At 46.1% G+C, this 16,268-nt stretch overlaps 2 protein-coding genes across 4 annotated transcripts; both read left to right on the top strand.

The window, feature by feature from the left end:
• Nucleotides 1-1,291: 1,291 nt before the first annotated feature.
• Nucleotides 1,292-6,923, top strand: GAPDHS (glyceraldehyde-3-phosphate dehydrogenase, spermatogenic). The gene is made up of 11 exons (XM_044668613.1): nucleotides 1,292-1,295; nucleotides 1,519-1,684; nucleotides 2,089-2,185; nucleotides 2,299-2,405; nucleotides 4,504-4,594; nucleotides 4,705-4,823; nucleotides 5,634-5,715; nucleotides 5,923-6,074; nucleotides 6,260-6,422; nucleotides 6,619-6,716; nucleotides 6,848-6,923. Exons 1-11 carry the CDS (start codon nucleotides 1,292-1,294, stop codon nucleotides 6,921-6,923), a joined length of 1,155 nt encoding a protein of 384 aa, XP_044524548.1.
• Nucleotides 6,924-8,169: 1,246 nt separating this feature from the next.
• On the top strand, nucleotides 8,170-10,760 carry TMEM147 (transmembrane protein 147). Of its 3 annotated transcripts, none has more exons than XM_044671186.1 (8): nucleotides 8,170-8,186; nucleotides 9,187-9,300; nucleotides 9,386-9,455; nucleotides 9,548-9,613; nucleotides 9,907-10,043; nucleotides 10,157-10,241; nucleotides 10,335-10,456; nucleotides 10,549-10,760. In XM_044671186.1, the coding sequence occupies exons 2-8, from the start codon at nucleotides 9,224-9,226 to the stop codon at nucleotides 10,667-10,669; spliced, it is 678 nt and encodes a 225-aa protein (XP_044527121.1). In that variant the 5' UTR covers nucleotides 8,170-8,186; nucleotides 9,187-9,223; the 3' UTR covers nucleotides 10,670-10,760. The 3 variants fall into 3 exon arrangements, with proteins under 3 accessions (XP_044527121.1, XP_044527120.1, XP_044527122.1); XM_044671185.1 differs by lacking the exon at nucleotides 8,170-8,186 and adding an exon at nucleotides 8,188-8,206; XM_044671187.1 differs by lacking the exons at nucleotides 8,170-8,186; nucleotides 9,907-10,043; nucleotides 10,157-10,241 and having other exon boundaries at nucleotides 8,582-9,300.
• Nucleotides 10,761-16,268: the final 5,508 nt, after the last annotated feature.

Genomic DNA, 16,268 nt, shown 5'->3' on the forward strand with positions numbered 1-16,268 from the left:
AGAGAGAGAGAGAGAGAGAGAGAGAGAGAGAGAGAGAGAGAGAGAGAGAGAGAGAGAGAGAGATTCCATTACTGGGTTAATGTAGCAAATAGCAAGGAGGCCAATGTTAAGAATAAGATTATACTCCCATATATACTCATAGACACCAAAATATTTCTAGCAGCATTTTTGTGATAGCCAGGAATTGGAAACAAAGTAAATATTCTTTGACTGGGAAAAGGCAAAAAAAGACAATTGTGGTACTTTAATGTAATGTAAGGGCAGTGGGGTGGTTCTGTGGATACAGTGCTAGACCTGGCATCAAAAAGACTTTTGAGGGCAACTGAGTGGTTCGATGGATTGAGAGCCAGGCCTAGAGACGGGAGGTCCTAGGCTCAAATCTGGCCTCAGACACTTCCCAGCTGGGTGACCCTGGGCAAGTCACTTAACCCCCATTGCCTAGTCCTTACCCCTCTTCTGCCTTAGAACCAATACCCAGTATTGATTCTAAGATGGAAGGTGAGGGTTTAAATAAAAAGACCTTTCTTTGAATTCAAATCTGGACCCAGACGCTTATTAGCTGTGCAACTCCCAGGCAAGTCATTTAACACTGTTTGCTTCCAATACCTCATCTGTAAAATGAGCTGGAGAAGGAAATGGCAAACCACTCTAAGTATCTTTGCCAAGAAAATCCCAAATTGGATCACAAAGAGTTAAACATGATTGAAACAACAACAATGTAATAAAATAATGTGACTGCTGATGAAAACAGAGAAGCATGGAAAGATCTATGTGAATTGATGCACAGTGAAGCAAGTAAAGCCAAGAAAACAATCTATTAAATGACTACAACAACGGAAATGAAAAAAAAACCCATCATTACCACCCCAACTGAATGTTGCAAAATTATAAAGAACAAGCATGGTTCAAAAGAGAAAATTTTAGACACTCACACCTCACCCCTTGGCAGAGATGGGAAGCTCACAAGCATTGCACGTTGCATATATTTTTAGACTTTTTTGGCATATTGATAAATTACATTGATTTTCTCTCCTTTTTCTTTCTTTTGCATCTTTAAAAATACTATTATTTTAGACAATGAATGACTCTCTGGGAAGGTGAGAGATCCTGGGAGAAAGCATGGTAATGCAAAAAAAAAGAAGACTTCAATAAAAACATTCTTTTTTTTTAAGTACCCCCAATATCCTCTCCTCCAGAATATAGTCTTCAAATCTATGTCATCCATTCTTTATGTGCTCTTTGAACTTTACTATATAACTTTGTATTTGGTGATAATGAGAGTGAAAAGGACATGAGTATGTCAAGAATGGCCCCTACAAATATTAAGTGGCTTCATATTTACTCTATTCTTTAACTTTAGACACTTCAACCAGCTTATTCTTCCAAAACTGAAATAATTTATGTTTATTGTATCCCTTCTCAGAACTTAGAATTGAGTTCTGTCCATAAGGAGTGCCCTAATGAAGTGCCTGTCTTCTTTCTGTGTGTATGTGTGTGTTTCTCATTACCACTGAACAGGGAGACAGCAAACTGAAGAAACAACCACAGTAGTATGTCAGACACCCAGGGATTCATACAAACAAGACAAGTGTGCAGGAGGAAGTGCAGGACCCCACTCTTCTCCCCGAGCAGTCCGGGGTAGTTCTGGTGGTGGTGGTTGTGGGCTAACAGTGGGCATCAATGGGTGAGAATTCTTTCCTCTTTTGCTCCCTCCTTACTAAGGCCACATGAACACAGGCTTCCTTTCCAACTTGAGTATGAAAGGGAAATTGTGCTATATAGAGAACTGTCTTCCTCTCTTCCCCAATATCCCCACCACCACCATTTCATACCCTGAATAATCTCTCTGAAATTCCTTATTCCTAAAGCCCAGAGTACCATACGAAGGTTCCTCCAACCCCCCCCCCTCCCATCACTTCTAATCCTATTTAATTTTTCAGCCTTCCTTAATCCTTACCTTTAATCTCAACTACACACACACACACACACACACACACACACACACACACCCCTTGTTATTTTGGATAAGGAATGGGGATTGGAAGGAGAAGGGCTTCTGACCAATTTGGCTCTTCTATCCTGCATCAGATTTGGTCGAATTGGTCGTCTAGTGTTGCGAGTCTGCATTGAAAAAGGAATAAAGGTTGTTGCAGTAAATGATCCATTCATCGATGTTAACTACATGGTGAGGAAGGGTCACCTGCCCATGCATGAGAGTGGGCTCTTCTGGGAATGTTTTTCCCTGCCCTCAATATCTCCACCTCCCACCAACATACATTGCCTTTCTCTTTCCCTCAGGTATATATGTTCAAGTATGACTCCACTCATGGTCAATTCCTTGGATGTGTTGATGCTAAGGATGGGAAGTTGGTGATAAACAAACAGGAGATCAGTGTCTTCCAAAGGTAATACACTTTTTTCTCTGGAAAGGTTAGCTACAAGAAGAATCTGAATGGGAGTGAAGTCAGGGTGGGGGGGGGCTGTTTATTAATCACCATCTGAAGAGCTTTCCTGAAATGGAAAACAAGGGATAACTAAAAGAAAGACACAGCATCAAGGGATTTATAATTTAGTAGAAATTACAAACAACTTTTAGAAATTTATGAGCACAGGACCCTGAAGGAATCTGGAGAATGAGGTTCTAATCCCAGCTTATTGATCTTTGGCAAGCCATTGAATCTCTGAGCCTCTTAAATTCCTGTCTGGTAAGATGAAGGGATCAAATCTATAACTCATACAATTTAAGGGTAAAAGGAGACCTAATGGCCATCTAGACCAAGCCATTTCTACCTGAGATTCTTTATACAGTATCTTTAACATGGAGTCATTGAGCAAAAGGGGAATCCACTCTCTCCCAAGGCAATCTAGTTCACTTTTGGACATCCTTCATTGTTCCAATAACTGAGCAACATTGTTCCCAGATTTTTTCTTACACGAGCCAAAAATCTGACCCTCTAGAACAACGGTCGGCAACCTTTTTGGCTGTGAGAGCCATGAAGGCCTGTGGAAGGAGGAGGATGGAGGCGGAAGGCACTGGAATATGGGGTGGGGGCTGAAGGGCCCCCTGGGGCACATCCTGGGGCTCTGCCCAGACTGGCCGGTCAGGAGGTGGAGCCAGATATGGATCGAGAGCCATACGTTGCCGACCTCTGCTCAAGAAGAATATCTCTACCTGTTGAATCTAATTCTTAGCCAACTCAAAGACCTTAGATATCTTAGTTGAGCCTTAAGTGCCTTTTCCATTCTAATAGCCTATAATTGATCATATTCCTGTACTGCCAAAGGAACACAGGCTAAAAAAATCAACAATTATTTTTACTAAGCATTTGCTATGTACCAGGTACTGTACCAGATGTTGGTGACATAAAGATAAAAAATACATCTTGGCAGCCAGCTCAGTGGAGTGAGAACCAGGCCTAGAGACAGGAGGTCCTAGGTTCAAAGCCGGCCTCAGACACTTCCCAGCTGTGTGACCCTGGGCAAGTCACTTGACCCCCATTGCCCACCCTTAACACTCTTCCACCTAGGAGCCAATACACAGAAGTTAAGGGTTAAAAAAAAAAATACATCTTATCCTCAGGGAGCTTACAGACTAGCTCAATAATTAGAGCTCATGGTTTTCTAGCACTTGAAATTTTGCCATGTGCTTTTACATGTATTCTCTCTTTTGAACCTCACAATAACCCTGAGGATATGCTGCCAATCAACAAGGCTTTATTAATCACTGATTATGTGTTAGATGCTGAGGATACAAAGAAAAAAAAAATCAGAATCAGTCCCTGCCCTCAGTGAACTTACATTTCTAGTAGAGGAAACAACATAGACAGAAATGTTGTTGAGTCATATCAGTAATGTCTGATTTTCCATGACCCCATTTGAGGTTTCCTTGCAAAGATACTGGAGTGGTTGGCCATTCTCTTCTCCAGCTCATTTTACTGATGAGGAACCTGAAGCCAACAGTTTAAGTGACTTACCCAGGGTCACACAGTTAGTGTCTAAGGCCAGATTTGAACTCAAGAGAATGAGTTCCTGATTCCAGGCCCAGCACTCTAACCATTGTGCCACCTACCTGCCTGTGAGAATAAATAGGTACATACAAGATGTATGCAGAGGGGAAGGCACTGGCTATAATTATCCCAGTTTTAGAGACTCAAGTTAAGTAACTTGCCCCAGGGACCTCCCCAGTTAAGCGTAAAGTGTCTTAGGCAGAATTTGAAACTCGGGTTTTTCTGATTCCAAGTCTAGTAGTAGTCATAATTTTACTGGCTCCAGAACAGTTAACTACAGATGAGTTGAGCTGGATTTTTGGAGGAAGGGTCTCATCTCAAGATAGTGTATAAAATGAAGGGTCTTTAGGTGGGAGGTTTGATTGGTCCTTGATGGCTCCAAACAAAGAAATGGACTAGGGAAGTAATGGGGTAATAGAAGGAGAATTAATGATATTGGAGGGGAAGGGTAGAATTAGGGAGTCATAGAATATTATCCTGTTCTCCCTTTGCCTAGCCTAAAAGCTGAAGATATACCTTGGAAGAGTGCAGGGGCCCTGTATGTGGTAGAAGCCACGGGAATAAACCTCACAAAAGAAAAAGCCTCGGTAAGAGAAAGGGCAAAATGGAATGAGTGAGGGGACACTGAACCAGCTGCTGAGGTTTGGGAGGTTTCTGGAATGTGAGGCCACCTTAGTTATACTTGACTCTCCATCAGGATCATATCAAAGCTGGAGCTCGTCGAGTGGTGATCACTGCTCCCTCCCCGGATGCTCACACGATTGTCATGGGTGTTAATGACTCCACCTATAACCCCTGCAACATGGTTATAGTCAGGTAATAAGATGATCTGGGTGGGGCTCCTTCACCAGCTCTCTCTGGCCTTGGCATCTTGAGCCATCCCCTAAATCTCTCTTACCTTTCATTGCTTTTTTTTCAATTTCAAGGTAAAAATATTTACTATTCCTTTTTTTTTGCAGTGTTCTTTTTAAACTTTCATATTTTATTTTTGATTACATGTAAAAACAATTTTAACCTTTGTTGTTTTCAATTTGGTTCCACATTCTCTCCCACCCCATGTTCCCTCCATGATCATTGAGAAAGAAAGCAATTTGTTAAAGATTATACATGTGCAGTCATGCAAGACATGCCTTCTTTGCTTTTTAAGGTTTTATTTCTATTGATAAACTTTATTTCATCATCTTCATTTCTGAAAACATATTTCCGTTCCCCTCCCAATAATCTATCTATTTCTAATAACAAAATACATCTATATTAAGAGGAAAAAAGAAAAAGTTCAGCAAAACTAACCATGTATCAACTTAGATGTTTCCTGTCTTTAGTTCCTCACCTCTGCAGAAAAAGAGAGACCATTCTCACCTCACTTGTTAAATTTCACTTGTCCAAGAGCCACTCTTTCCCTTTACATTGCTCTGGTCCTTAAGAGTACAATTTTCCTGGTTCTGCTTATTGTACTCACTTTGCATCAGTTTGTATAAATCCTACCATGCTTCTCAGAAGTCTTCCTATTCGGCAGTTCTTAGGAAGGGGATAATACCCTCTTACAGTTACATGCTATGACTTGGTTGGCCATTCTCCACCCACAAGTCTGACATCTTTCCCCTGCTTCATCCTTCTCTGTTCCAGCAATGCCTCCTGCACCACCAATTGCCTGGCCCCTCTAGCCAAGGTCATCCATGAGGCTTTTGGGATGGTGGAGGGACTTATGGTGAGCATGAGGCGGGGAGGATAACATGGGACCGTATAGAGCGGGAGGGAAGAATGGAGGGAGGGAGGAGACCTGCCAGAAATCGGGCTCTCTCTCTGTCACTCTTTGTCTCTGTCTCTCTCCCGTCTCTTCGTAGGAAGGGAGGAAACCCAGGCTGTGGTAAAGCGGGATGCATGTTAAAGTTTCATCTCCCTCCTCTCCCCCCAGACCACAATCCATGCTTACACAGCAACCCAGAAGACTGTGGATGGATCCTCTGGCAAGAACTGGCGGGATGGTAGAGGAGCCCACCAGAACATCATCCCAGCCGCCACCGGTGCTGCCCAAGCTGTAACGAAAGTCATCCCCGAACTTGAAGGGTAGGAAGGCTTGGGGCGGTCTTCCTTTGACAAATGAGGATAACCAAAAGTGGGGGAGAAGTGTGGGAGCAGTGATCCCGCGAGCTGGAGGAGGGGGAACCCAAAGGCACTGAGGATCCTGAAAGAGGGGAGGGGAGAGGCTATCTTGAATCCCTGAGTTGCTCTGATCCTCTCTCCTGCTTCAGGAAACTGACCGGGATGGCCTTCCGAGTCCCGGTTCCTGACGTCTCTGTGGTGGACCTCACCTGCCGAATAAAAAATCCGGCCCACTTAACATGCATTCTAGATGAGGTGAAGAAAGCAGCTAAAGGACCGATGGCTGGGATCCTCAGCTACACCGAGGATGAGGTGGGGGCCTGGGAGGGTGGCCGCTTACGGTGGGGGTAGGGATGGGCATCCAGGAGACGGGAGGAACTTGGGAGGAAGGGCTGGTAGCTGAGGCAGAGCCCCCTCTCTCCCAGAAAGAAAGATCCACTCGGGGTGAGGGGTGGGTGCATCCTCGTTGCTCACCCTGGGCTGCCTCGACTGACTGCCTCTCCACTAGGTGGTCTCTTCTGACATCATTGGAAATCCCAATTCATGTATCTATGATTCGAGGGCTAGCATATCTCTCAATGACAACTTTGTGAAACTTATCGCCTGGTAAGCTGGGGGGGAAAGGACCGGGAGGTCGGGGTGGGTCCTTGAGGAAGTGGAGGCGGAGGCGGAAGCGGAGGGAATGCTGGATCCCACCCCGCCGATGCTAAGTGGACCCCCAACCCCACCCCGCCCAGGTATGACAACGAATATGGCTACAGTAACCGGGTGGCCGATCTCTTGCGTCTTATGTTCAGCAAAGAGAACAAATGAGGGGGAGGGGAACCCCTGCTTCCGAGTCCACCCTGGCAGGGCACTGCGTGTTCCTTCCCCTCACCACCGGGACCTCGGTCTGGTCTGGTCCTCAAGGCGTCGCCCCCTTTTCCCCACCCCCAACGCCAGCATCTCCATTAACTGTCCCTTTCCTGCCAACCCTCACCCACGCCCCTCCACTCCCCGGGCCGAGCTTGGGGGGCAGGAAGGGTCACCGCGTGTGTGTGTGTGTGCATGTTTTTGTGAATGTGCTCTCTGTGTATATATGCTCTCCAGACCTCCTCCCTCCCTCCCGCTCCCTCTAGCCCGGAGCCTCCCCGATCCTCTCCCTGGGGGCTATTCCACACAAGAGTCCCGGAACGACAGTGCCAGCATGTCTAATAAATAAATATCTAAGTCCCCGCCTGCAACTGCCCGGGTGTGCCGCAATGTGTGTGGTCTGCCGCCCCGCCTCTGGATGTTGGGGTGCCTTTCCTGTCTGTACGTGCAGGTGTCTTTCTGGCTCTCATCTGCCGGGCTCTGCATGTGGCTGTGTTTTGCGTGCCTCTACCTGGCATGCTCGGGCATGTGTGTTGCCGGATTACTGTGTGAGGTCTCTATGTGTCCGTCTGGGCAGCTCTCTGTGTCCTCCTGGTGTCTCTGTGGGTCTCGTCTAGGCCAGTCCCTGCCCCTAGCCTAACTGAGGGGGGGAAGAAGACAGGGGAGGGGGAGGGGAGAAGCGGGGCTGTGTTTTGCGTGTGACTTCCTGACTGTCTACGTAGCATCAATAGCTCCCCGTTTCTCTGAGGATCTGGGTGGTCTGTCTCAGTCTCCGGGTCCGTCAGCCCGTGCACGTGGCTCTGGGCATCTTGCCTGTGAGCGCACCTGTTACCTGTCTCCCCAGTGTCTGTGTGTCCTGCCTCTCTCAGACTGGTCTGCCTGTGCACGTGGCTCTGCGTGTCTACAGGTCTTTTGGGGGTAGGGGGGGACCAGCTCCAAGCGGCGAAAGAGGAGAGAACCCTGGTCTCAGTCTCGGAGGAGGTCCAGGAGATCCCCAGAGTCCAGCCACGTGGAGCAGCCTCAGCACAGACCCACCTCCAGTGCCGGAGCGAAACGAGATGACTCCGCCCCCACCCAGGATGACTCCGCCCTCAGACGTAGACGCTGAGGTCACGTGCACCAGGGGGTTTGCGCGGGGAACTACCATTCCCAGCCTGCTGTGCTCGGAGTGGGAAGGGACGAGGGAGGTTGGCGCATGTGCGGGGAGTCCTAGAGAAGAACCCAGTGAGTCAGGGCCGCTCGTGGTGCGTGGGGAAATCGGGGGGACCCGGACCCGGACCGGGCCCGGGACGCCGCTATTCTGGTCTTCAGGCTGGGTCACTGGGGGGCTGGAGGCTGGGGGCAGGACCAGATACCTGGCTCTTCTTGGAGGGGGGCATAGACAGGACCGACACCTGGGTCCCCTTGGCAGGGCGGAGGCTAGGGACAGAACATACCTGGGTACCCGTGGGGGGCGGTGGCTGGGGAAAGAACTGCACGACTGGGTCCCCTTGGGGGCTGGGGGCTGGAGGCTGGGTCTCTTTGGGGACAGAGACTGGAGACAGGGCCAGCCAGACACTTGGCTCTTCTTGAGGGTGAAGGCTGGGGGTAGGACACCTGGGACCCCTGGAGGGGTGGGTCAGATGCCAGGAGAAGGACAGCTGGCCCTTCTTGGGGGCGGAGTGGAGGCTGGGGGCAAGACTGGACACCCGGATTTTCTTGGGAGGTAGGCGTTGGGACAGGACAGTTTTCACTTGGAGTTTGGGACAAGACCACATCTCCTTGGAGAGTAAAAGTTAGGATTCCCTCTTGAAGGGAAGAGTTTAGGAGCAGGATACCTACCTATGACCCGTTAAGGAGAGAGTAAAGGCTGAGGGCAGGACACCTATGTCCCTCAATTGGGGAGTGGAGGTTGGGAACAGGCCTCTTGGGTTGCCTTGGAGGTTAGAGGCTTGGGCCTAGACACCCAGGCCCTTTGGAGTCAGGATTCCAAAATCCCACTGAGTCTTAAAGGGAACTAAAGAGTGGTGACTAGGGGCAGGGCACTTAGTCTCCAATGATCTGAAGGCCCACCTTCCGGAGAACCCTAAAAGAAAGGCTCAGAGCTATTACTTTGGCTCCTTGAGAAGGTGGGGATCAGGGAAAGCCAGTAGTAGCCTGCCCAAAGCGGTAGGGGAACGGCACTGAGGAGAAAACAAGGGCAGAGGGAGCCACTTAATCCCCAGCTTTGTCCCTTTTTTGCCAGCTTCTCAGGTGCCAAGAGGGCCAGCTGAAGGCCTACCATGACTCTGTTCCACTTTGGAAATTGCTTTGCCCTGGCCTATTTCCCCTACTTCATCACATACAAGTGCAGTGGCCTGTGAGTACTAGGGGTCCAGCATTGCAGGGGAAGACCAATTTCTGGGGCCTGGCCCTCACCTTTGCTTAATCCCTCCCACATTCAGGTCAGAATATAATGCTTTCTGGAAATGTGTCCAAGCAGGAGCCACCTATCTCTTCGTGCAGCTATGCAAGGTAAGGGAAGAGGGGGACGGGAAGAAGTCAGAGGACTAACCTTGCCTCATAGCCTTCTTTGTGCCCCTCTAAGCTCTCCTTCTGTCCCCCAGATGCTGTTCCTAGCGACCTTCTTCCCCACGTGGGAAGGTGGAGTTGGTGTCTATGATTTCATAGGGGTGAGTGGCTCTTGGGAAATGGGGAAGCAAGGCAAGACATTCAGAAGAGGTGGATGTGGGAAAGGGGCAGGGATTCCTAAGGGGTACTTGAAAAAACCATGTGGAACAGTGGGAAAAGAACATTATATTGGACCTGGGTTCAAATTTTCGCTGTAAGTGACTCTTTGATCTTCAATTGGTCCCTATTCCCGTAGCCCTCAGGTTTTTTCTCCTCTGAAAAATGCAGGATTTCAGGTATGTGCTCACTAAGATCCCTTCCAGTTCTAAATTTTAGGAATTTTCCCATATACCAGGAATTCATGAAGGCAACGGTGGACCTGGGTGACCTCGTGGGTCTTCACCTGGTCATGTCTCGGAATGCCGGGAAGGGCGAGTACAAGGTTATGGTGGCAGCCCTTGGTTGGGCCACAGCAGAGCTCATCATGTCCCGGTGGGTAGCATCCACAGCCTATCTCTGGGCCACTGGGGATGGGGAGGATGAGGGCAGACTCCCAGTTCCCCACGATGGCCTGAGCCACCAGCCCTCTGTCTCTTCCTCTCCAGTTGTATCCCTCTCTGGGTCGGGGCCCGGGGCATCGAGTTTGATTGGAAATACATCCAGATGAGCATTGATTCCAACATCAGCCTGGTAATTGGGACCACTACCTTTCTCCAATCCTGTTGACCCAACTTACCCTGTGGGTCTCTATTTCTTGGCTGACTTTCAATCCCTCACCCATAGGTCCATTACATTGCAGTCTCTGCCCTAGTGTGGATGTTCACTCGATATGATCTACCTCGAAACTTCCGCCCTCCATTGACTCTGCTTCTGGGAATCAGTGTCTACAAAGCTTTTATCTTGGAGTGAGTAAGGTTCTTAGCCCTTTGGAGGGAGACCAGGTGGGCTCTGTGTTCAAAGAGGGGACTTCATTCTACTTTGCTCTTCTTCCTCCCAGGGCTTTTGTCCACCTCTTCTCCCTGGGCAGCTGGACGGCGCTACTGGTCCGAGCAGTGATGACTGGGGTCCTTGCCCTGAGCTCCCTCAGTCTCTTTGTCACTCTTGTGCATGGCAACTAACGCCCTTCCCCAATCTCTTCCAGGGATGACCCCAACTCCTGGGCTTAGTCCCTCTATTTAGAATTAAAAGAGTTCTTATGTTTTTTTTCCACTTGTGTTACTTTCTCTCTCTACACACACACACACACACACACACACACACACACACCTCCCGACCTTCTGCATGGACCTTTCCTTGTCATTTTCTAGCTTTTATTTCTCCATGTTGGCCTTCAATTTCATTGGTGTAGGGAGAGCTCCCATATATGGAAAGTCTCTCCATCTCCTCAGATCTCATAACTGTTCTGAAAGTTGGACTTAAAGAGTTTCCTGGGACACTTAAGTGGTGATGTGATATGCCCAAGAGTCACTTAGCCAGGATGTGTCAGAGACATCCTTGAATTCTTCCTGACTACAAGACCCATTCTCACCCCCTATAACTCACTGCTTCTCTGGTTTATAGCTTATTGGGTATATGGTGTTCACTGGGGCTTGACTCAATGGGACCAGAACATATGAGATGATAGATTTAGAGAGAGGAAGGGCAGCTAGGTGCATAGAGCTCTGGACTTGGAATCAAGAAGACTTATCTTCCTGAATTCAAATCCAGCCTCAAACACTTCCTTGCTATATGACATTGGACAAGTCACTTAATCCTCTTGGCCTCTGTTTCTTCATAAGTAAAATGAACAGGAGAAAGAAAAGGCAAACTGCTCCAGTATCTTGCCAAGAAAACCCCAAATGGGGCCTTAGAGTCAGTCATGACTGAAATGACTGAAGGACAAAGAGATGGAAAGGACCATTGAATCTAACCTCATTGAGGCTCAGTGACTTACTCAGGGTCACACAGCTAATAGCCATTAGAGGCACCATTTGAACTCCGATCTTCTTGACTCCATTCCACCCTCTTACCTTTTACTCTGAATGTGTCTGCTTGTCTCAGATGTGTTTCTTGTAAATAACATATGGTAGGATTGTGGTTTTTAATTCACTCTGATATCCACTTCCATTTTATGGATGAGTTCATCCCATTCACATTCACAGTTATGATTACCATCCGTGTATTCCTCCCATCTTGATTTCCTCTTTTAACTTTTAATTCTGCCCTTTCTTCTTTCACTCTTTCCCTCCACATCGGTATTTTGCTTTTAATCACTCCCCTCTTCCCCCTCCTTTATTTTACTTCCCTTCCCACCACCTCCTTTCTTATTCCCCTCCTACTTCTCTATAGGATAAAGATAGGATTCTATACCCCACTAAATCTAGCTGTTCTTCCCTCTCTGAACTGATTCCACTGAGAGTAAGGTTTAAGTATTACTCATTACCACCCTCATCCTCCTCTCCTTGTAATAGCGTTCTCCCCTCCCCACACACCTCTTTATGTGATATAATTTACCCCATTTTACTTCTTCCAACTCCATTGATAATGATAATAATTCTTAAGAGTTTAGCTATCATCTTTCCATAAAGGAATACAAACAATTTGACCTTGTCGAAGTCCTTAAATTTTTTCTCTTATTTACCTTTTGCTGGTTTTCTTTGTGTTTGGTCATTAAATTTTCTTTTTTAAGTCAGGTCTTCAGGAATGCTTGGAAATCTTCTATTTTATTAAATGACCATACTTTCCTCTGAAAATGTGTAGTCAATTTTGATGGGTAGGTGATTTTTGGTTGTAAATCCAGTTCTCTTGCCTTCCAGAAAATCATATTCCAAGCCTTGTGGTCCTTCATTGTGGAAATTGACAGATCCTGTATATTCCTAATTTGTGCTCTGTGATATCTAAATTGGTTCTTTATGGCTATTTGCAGTATTTTCTCCTTGACCTGGGAGCTCTTGAACTTGGTTATAACATTCCTGGGAATTGTCATTTGGGGATTTATTGCATGAGGTGATCTGTGGATTCTTTCAATATCTTATTTTACCTGCTTGTTCAAGAATATCAGGGCAGTTTTCTTGGAAAATTTCTTGTAACATGATGTCTAGGCTTTTTTTTTGTCATGGTTTTCAGATAGACCAATAATCCTCAAATTGTCTCTCCTGGATCTATTTTCCAGGTCTGTTATTTTTTCAATGAGATATTTCATATTTTCTTTTATTTTTTCATTCTTTTGATTTTCTTTTATTTATTGATGTCTTATAAAATAATTAGCTTCTCTTTGCCCAATTCTAATTCTTAAAGATCAACTTTCTTCCATGACCTTTTGATCTTCCTTTTCCATTTGGTCCATTCTACTTTTTGTGGCACTTTTCTTCATTAAATTGTTTTGCTTCTTTCTCCAGATCAATTCTAATTTTTAAGCCATTTATTTCTTCATTGGATTTTTGTTACTTTTTTCCATTTGACCAATTTTGCTTTTTAAGCTGTTATTTTATTTTTCATTGCTTTCATTTCTTTTTCCCATTTTTCTCCAATCTGTCATATTTTATTTTTTAATTCCTTTTTGAGTTCTTCCAGAGCTTACAACCATTTTCCAGGTTTTTTGGTAGTTTTGCATGTGATTGTTTGGATCTCATCATCTCCTGTTGGTTCTGTTCTTTTATCTTTTTCCCGATTTCGAGGGTCAGATGTTTCTTTTGCTGTTTGCTCATCTTCCCACCCTTTTTTTGCCTTTGGACTGGCAACTCTGAAAGCTGCTTGCTGGTTCTTTCTTCTCTGCTGAGTTTTGCCCTGGGGCTAAGTCTTCAGTGCAACCTGCTAGGAAGGCTTGAAAGGGCCCAGCCAGATATACTCTTTGGGTTGTGCTGGTGCCAGGGCCCAAGACCTCAAGGGGTGAGTCTGAGATATTCCCTTGCTAGTTCAGCCCCCATCCCAGGTTCCCAAAGTTGGCCCAAGCTCAGGTTCTACCTCTGGAGCAGTAGGTGGGGGAGTGGTCAGCCAGCTCTCCTCTATTTGGGGTTTTGTTTCTTGTTCCACTTATCTTTTTAAATTCAACTCTCTCTGCCTGTGTTTCAAGTTGTGGTCAGTGGGAGAGCCCCCTCATTTGTTCTGCTTTGACTCCTGTCCCTTTTGAGGTGCTTTCTAAAGATTAGTTTGGAAGGATAGTCAGAGAAGTTTCAACTTTTGCTGCTCCTAAGCCACCATCTTGGCTCTGCCACCGGTCTTCTTGACTTCAGGTCCAATGCCCTATGCATTGTGAGGGCACAGTAGATCACATGACAATGTTGGCAAATTTTAAAGTCGCCTATTGTCAGCAATAATTCTGCCATATTAGTATATGCATTTTAAGGCACATCATCCCGCCAGTGGCTGCCATTCCTGGGATCTTGGATAGTTAAAACATCACTCTGTGCCCTCCTTCTCACTCTAGTGGGAACTGAAGCTTCCTCCCCACCGTCAAGCATTCCACTGGGCTACCCCATCCTCACTATCAGTCATGGCAGAAGAGATGCTCATGCTCTGGCCCTTCCACCTGTGACAAGGTCAGATTTTTCCCAGAAAGCACTTTGATTTAGGAGCCCAATCTCCCCTTTAAAACTCCAAGCTTTTTTAGTTCTTAATCCAAACTCTCCTTTCCCATGCTCTTCTGTTCTAAGCTGACCCTTTGATCAGCTAATTGCCTAGCTGTCTGTTACAGCCTAGGTAATCGGGGGCAAGTTGGGCATCCCCACCTCTCCTCCTCCCTTCTCCAATTTTGGGAGGTCTGTAACCCAGGCGTGCTAGAGTGGATGACAATCAGGATCCACTGACTGCCCCCTAGGCAGTCCTGAGAGAAGCGTCTATTGTGATTGGACACGCAAACTAGGAGGGAGGCACAGTTCAGTTTCCTTCTTGATAAGAAAAACCTTCCTTTCTCTGTAGTTTTTAGTCTAAGAGGACTGCCTGGAGCCCTGAGGTATTAATGTATATCCTTAGTTTAGCTTTTCAGTCCCATCTGAGCTTGGCCCTTCTCCCCTTTCCAGCCTCCTTATGGATTCTGTCCTGCCATGCACACTCGAGGCCAGACACACCTGGTCCTCCTGGCTGTTCCTCCCACAAAATACTCCACCTCCATGCTTGGTGTCTATTCATTGGCCATCATCTAAGCCTGGAATGCTCTGCCTCCTGACTTCTCTGGTTTCAGTACTATGATCAAATCTCATGTTTGGCAAGAGTCCTTTCCCCATGTCTTGTTGGTACTTGTGTGTTTCCACATAGACTCTTCCATTACAATTGGAGTTCCTTGAGGGCTCCCATCTTGTATTTTCCCCAGCACTTAGCACAGTGCCTGACAACATAATATCAGCTTAATGAATATTTGTTGACCAGTTGACTGAGGTGGGACTCAAACTCATGTCTTCCTAACATTGCAAATGAGACAACGGAAAAAAAAAAAACCAACTAGATTTAGTTAACAACTTTGGTCTTGAATCCTGTTCACATCCTTTCTTTCCTAGTGTCCCCTAAAGTCCCATTCAGCTCTAAAACTATGTGCCTATGAACCTCTCTGGGCCTCAGTCCTTCCATCTCTAAAAGAAGGGAATTAGACTATATGACTTCTGACATTCCTTCCACTCCTAAATGTCTGCTCCTTCGATCCTGAACAGGCTTGCTCTCATCTTCCCCATTTACAGATGAGAAACCTAAGACTTGGCCATTAGAAAGTGACCAGGGAGTGGCAGCAAGGTGGCTCAGTGGATTGAGAGCCTTAAGGAAGAGTCCTTAAGACAGGAGGTCCTAGATTCAAATCTGACTTCAGATACCTCCTAGCTGTGTGACCCTGCTCAGGTCACTTAACTACCATTGCTTTGTCCATACCACTGCTCGTTTGCCTTAGAACCAATACTTTATATTAATTTCAAGACAAAAGCTAAGGGTCCTTAAATATATATATATATATTTATAGCAGCTATATGTGGTGTCAAAGAACTGGAAATTGAGCAGATGCCTATCAATTGGGGAATGACCGAATGATTTTTGATATATGATGGTGATGAAATATTGCTATGCTATAAGAAATGATCAGCATGGGCAACTAGATGGCTCAGTGGATAGAGTCAGACCTGGAGACGAGGTCCCGGGTTCAAATTTGACCCCAAACACATCCTAATTGTGTGACCCTAGACAAGTCACTTAACTTGCTTACCCCTTATCACTCTTCTGCCTTGGAACTGATACTTAGTTTCAATTCTAAGAAGGTAAGGGTTTTAAAAAAAGAAATGATGAGCAGGTTGATTTTAGGAATACATGGGAAAGACCTACATGAAAATTATAAAGGGAAACAAGCAGATCAAAGAAAATGCTGTATACAGTTACGAAAACATTGGTCAAAAAATAACTGTGAAGCATTAAGTTACGTGGTAAATCTCTGTAATTGAAAAGAAGGTTGGATTTGGAGCTGGGTGACCTGGTTTCCAGGGGAAGCTAGATGAAGTGGTTGGAGCATTGAGCCTGGAATCAGGAAGATTTGGGTACAAATCCAGCCTCAGACATTAACCTTGTGACCCTGGTCAGGTCACTTAACCCTGTTTGCCTCAGCTTCCTCATCTGTAAAATGAACTGGAGAAGGAAATGGTAAAAGATCTATGGAGGAAGATGCTATCTGCTTCCAGAAAGAGAACTTAAGTATGGTTTTACATTTTGTGTGTATGTGTGTGTGTGTGTAAATTAGTCCCTTCTCTAGTTCTAAGTAAGAAGGAAAGA

This window comes from Gracilinanus agilis, chromosome 3 (genome assembly GCF_016433145.1).
Source record: "Gracilinanus agilis isolate LMUSP501 chromosome 3, AgileGrace, whole genome shotgun sequence".
Lineage (NCBI taxonomy): Eukaryota > Metazoa > Chordata > Mammalia > Didelphimorphia > Didelphidae > Gracilinanus > Gracilinanus agilis.

Coding starts and splice junctions, on each gene's coding strand:
- GAPDHS (XM_044668613.1), top strand. Junction 1,685..2,088: donor CTAACAGTGGGCATCAATGG/GTGAGAATTCTT, acceptor ATCCTGCATCAG/ATTTGGTCGAATTGGTCGTC. Junction 2,406..4,503: donor GAGATCAGTGTCTTCCAAAG/GTAATACACTTT, acceptor CCCTTTGCCTAG/CCTAAAAGCTGAAGATATAC.
- TMEM147 (XM_044671186.1), top strand. CDS start 9,224: ATGACTCTGTTCCACTTTGGAAATTGCTTTGCCCTGGCCTATTTCCCC. Junction 9,301..9,385: donor ACATACAAGTGCAGTGGCCT/GTGAGTACTAGG, acceptor TCCCACATTCAG/GTCAGAATATAATGCTTTCT. Junction 10,242..10,334: donor TTGATTCCAACATCAGCCTG/GTAATTGGGACC, acceptor CCTCACCCATAG/GTCCATTACATTGCAGTCTC.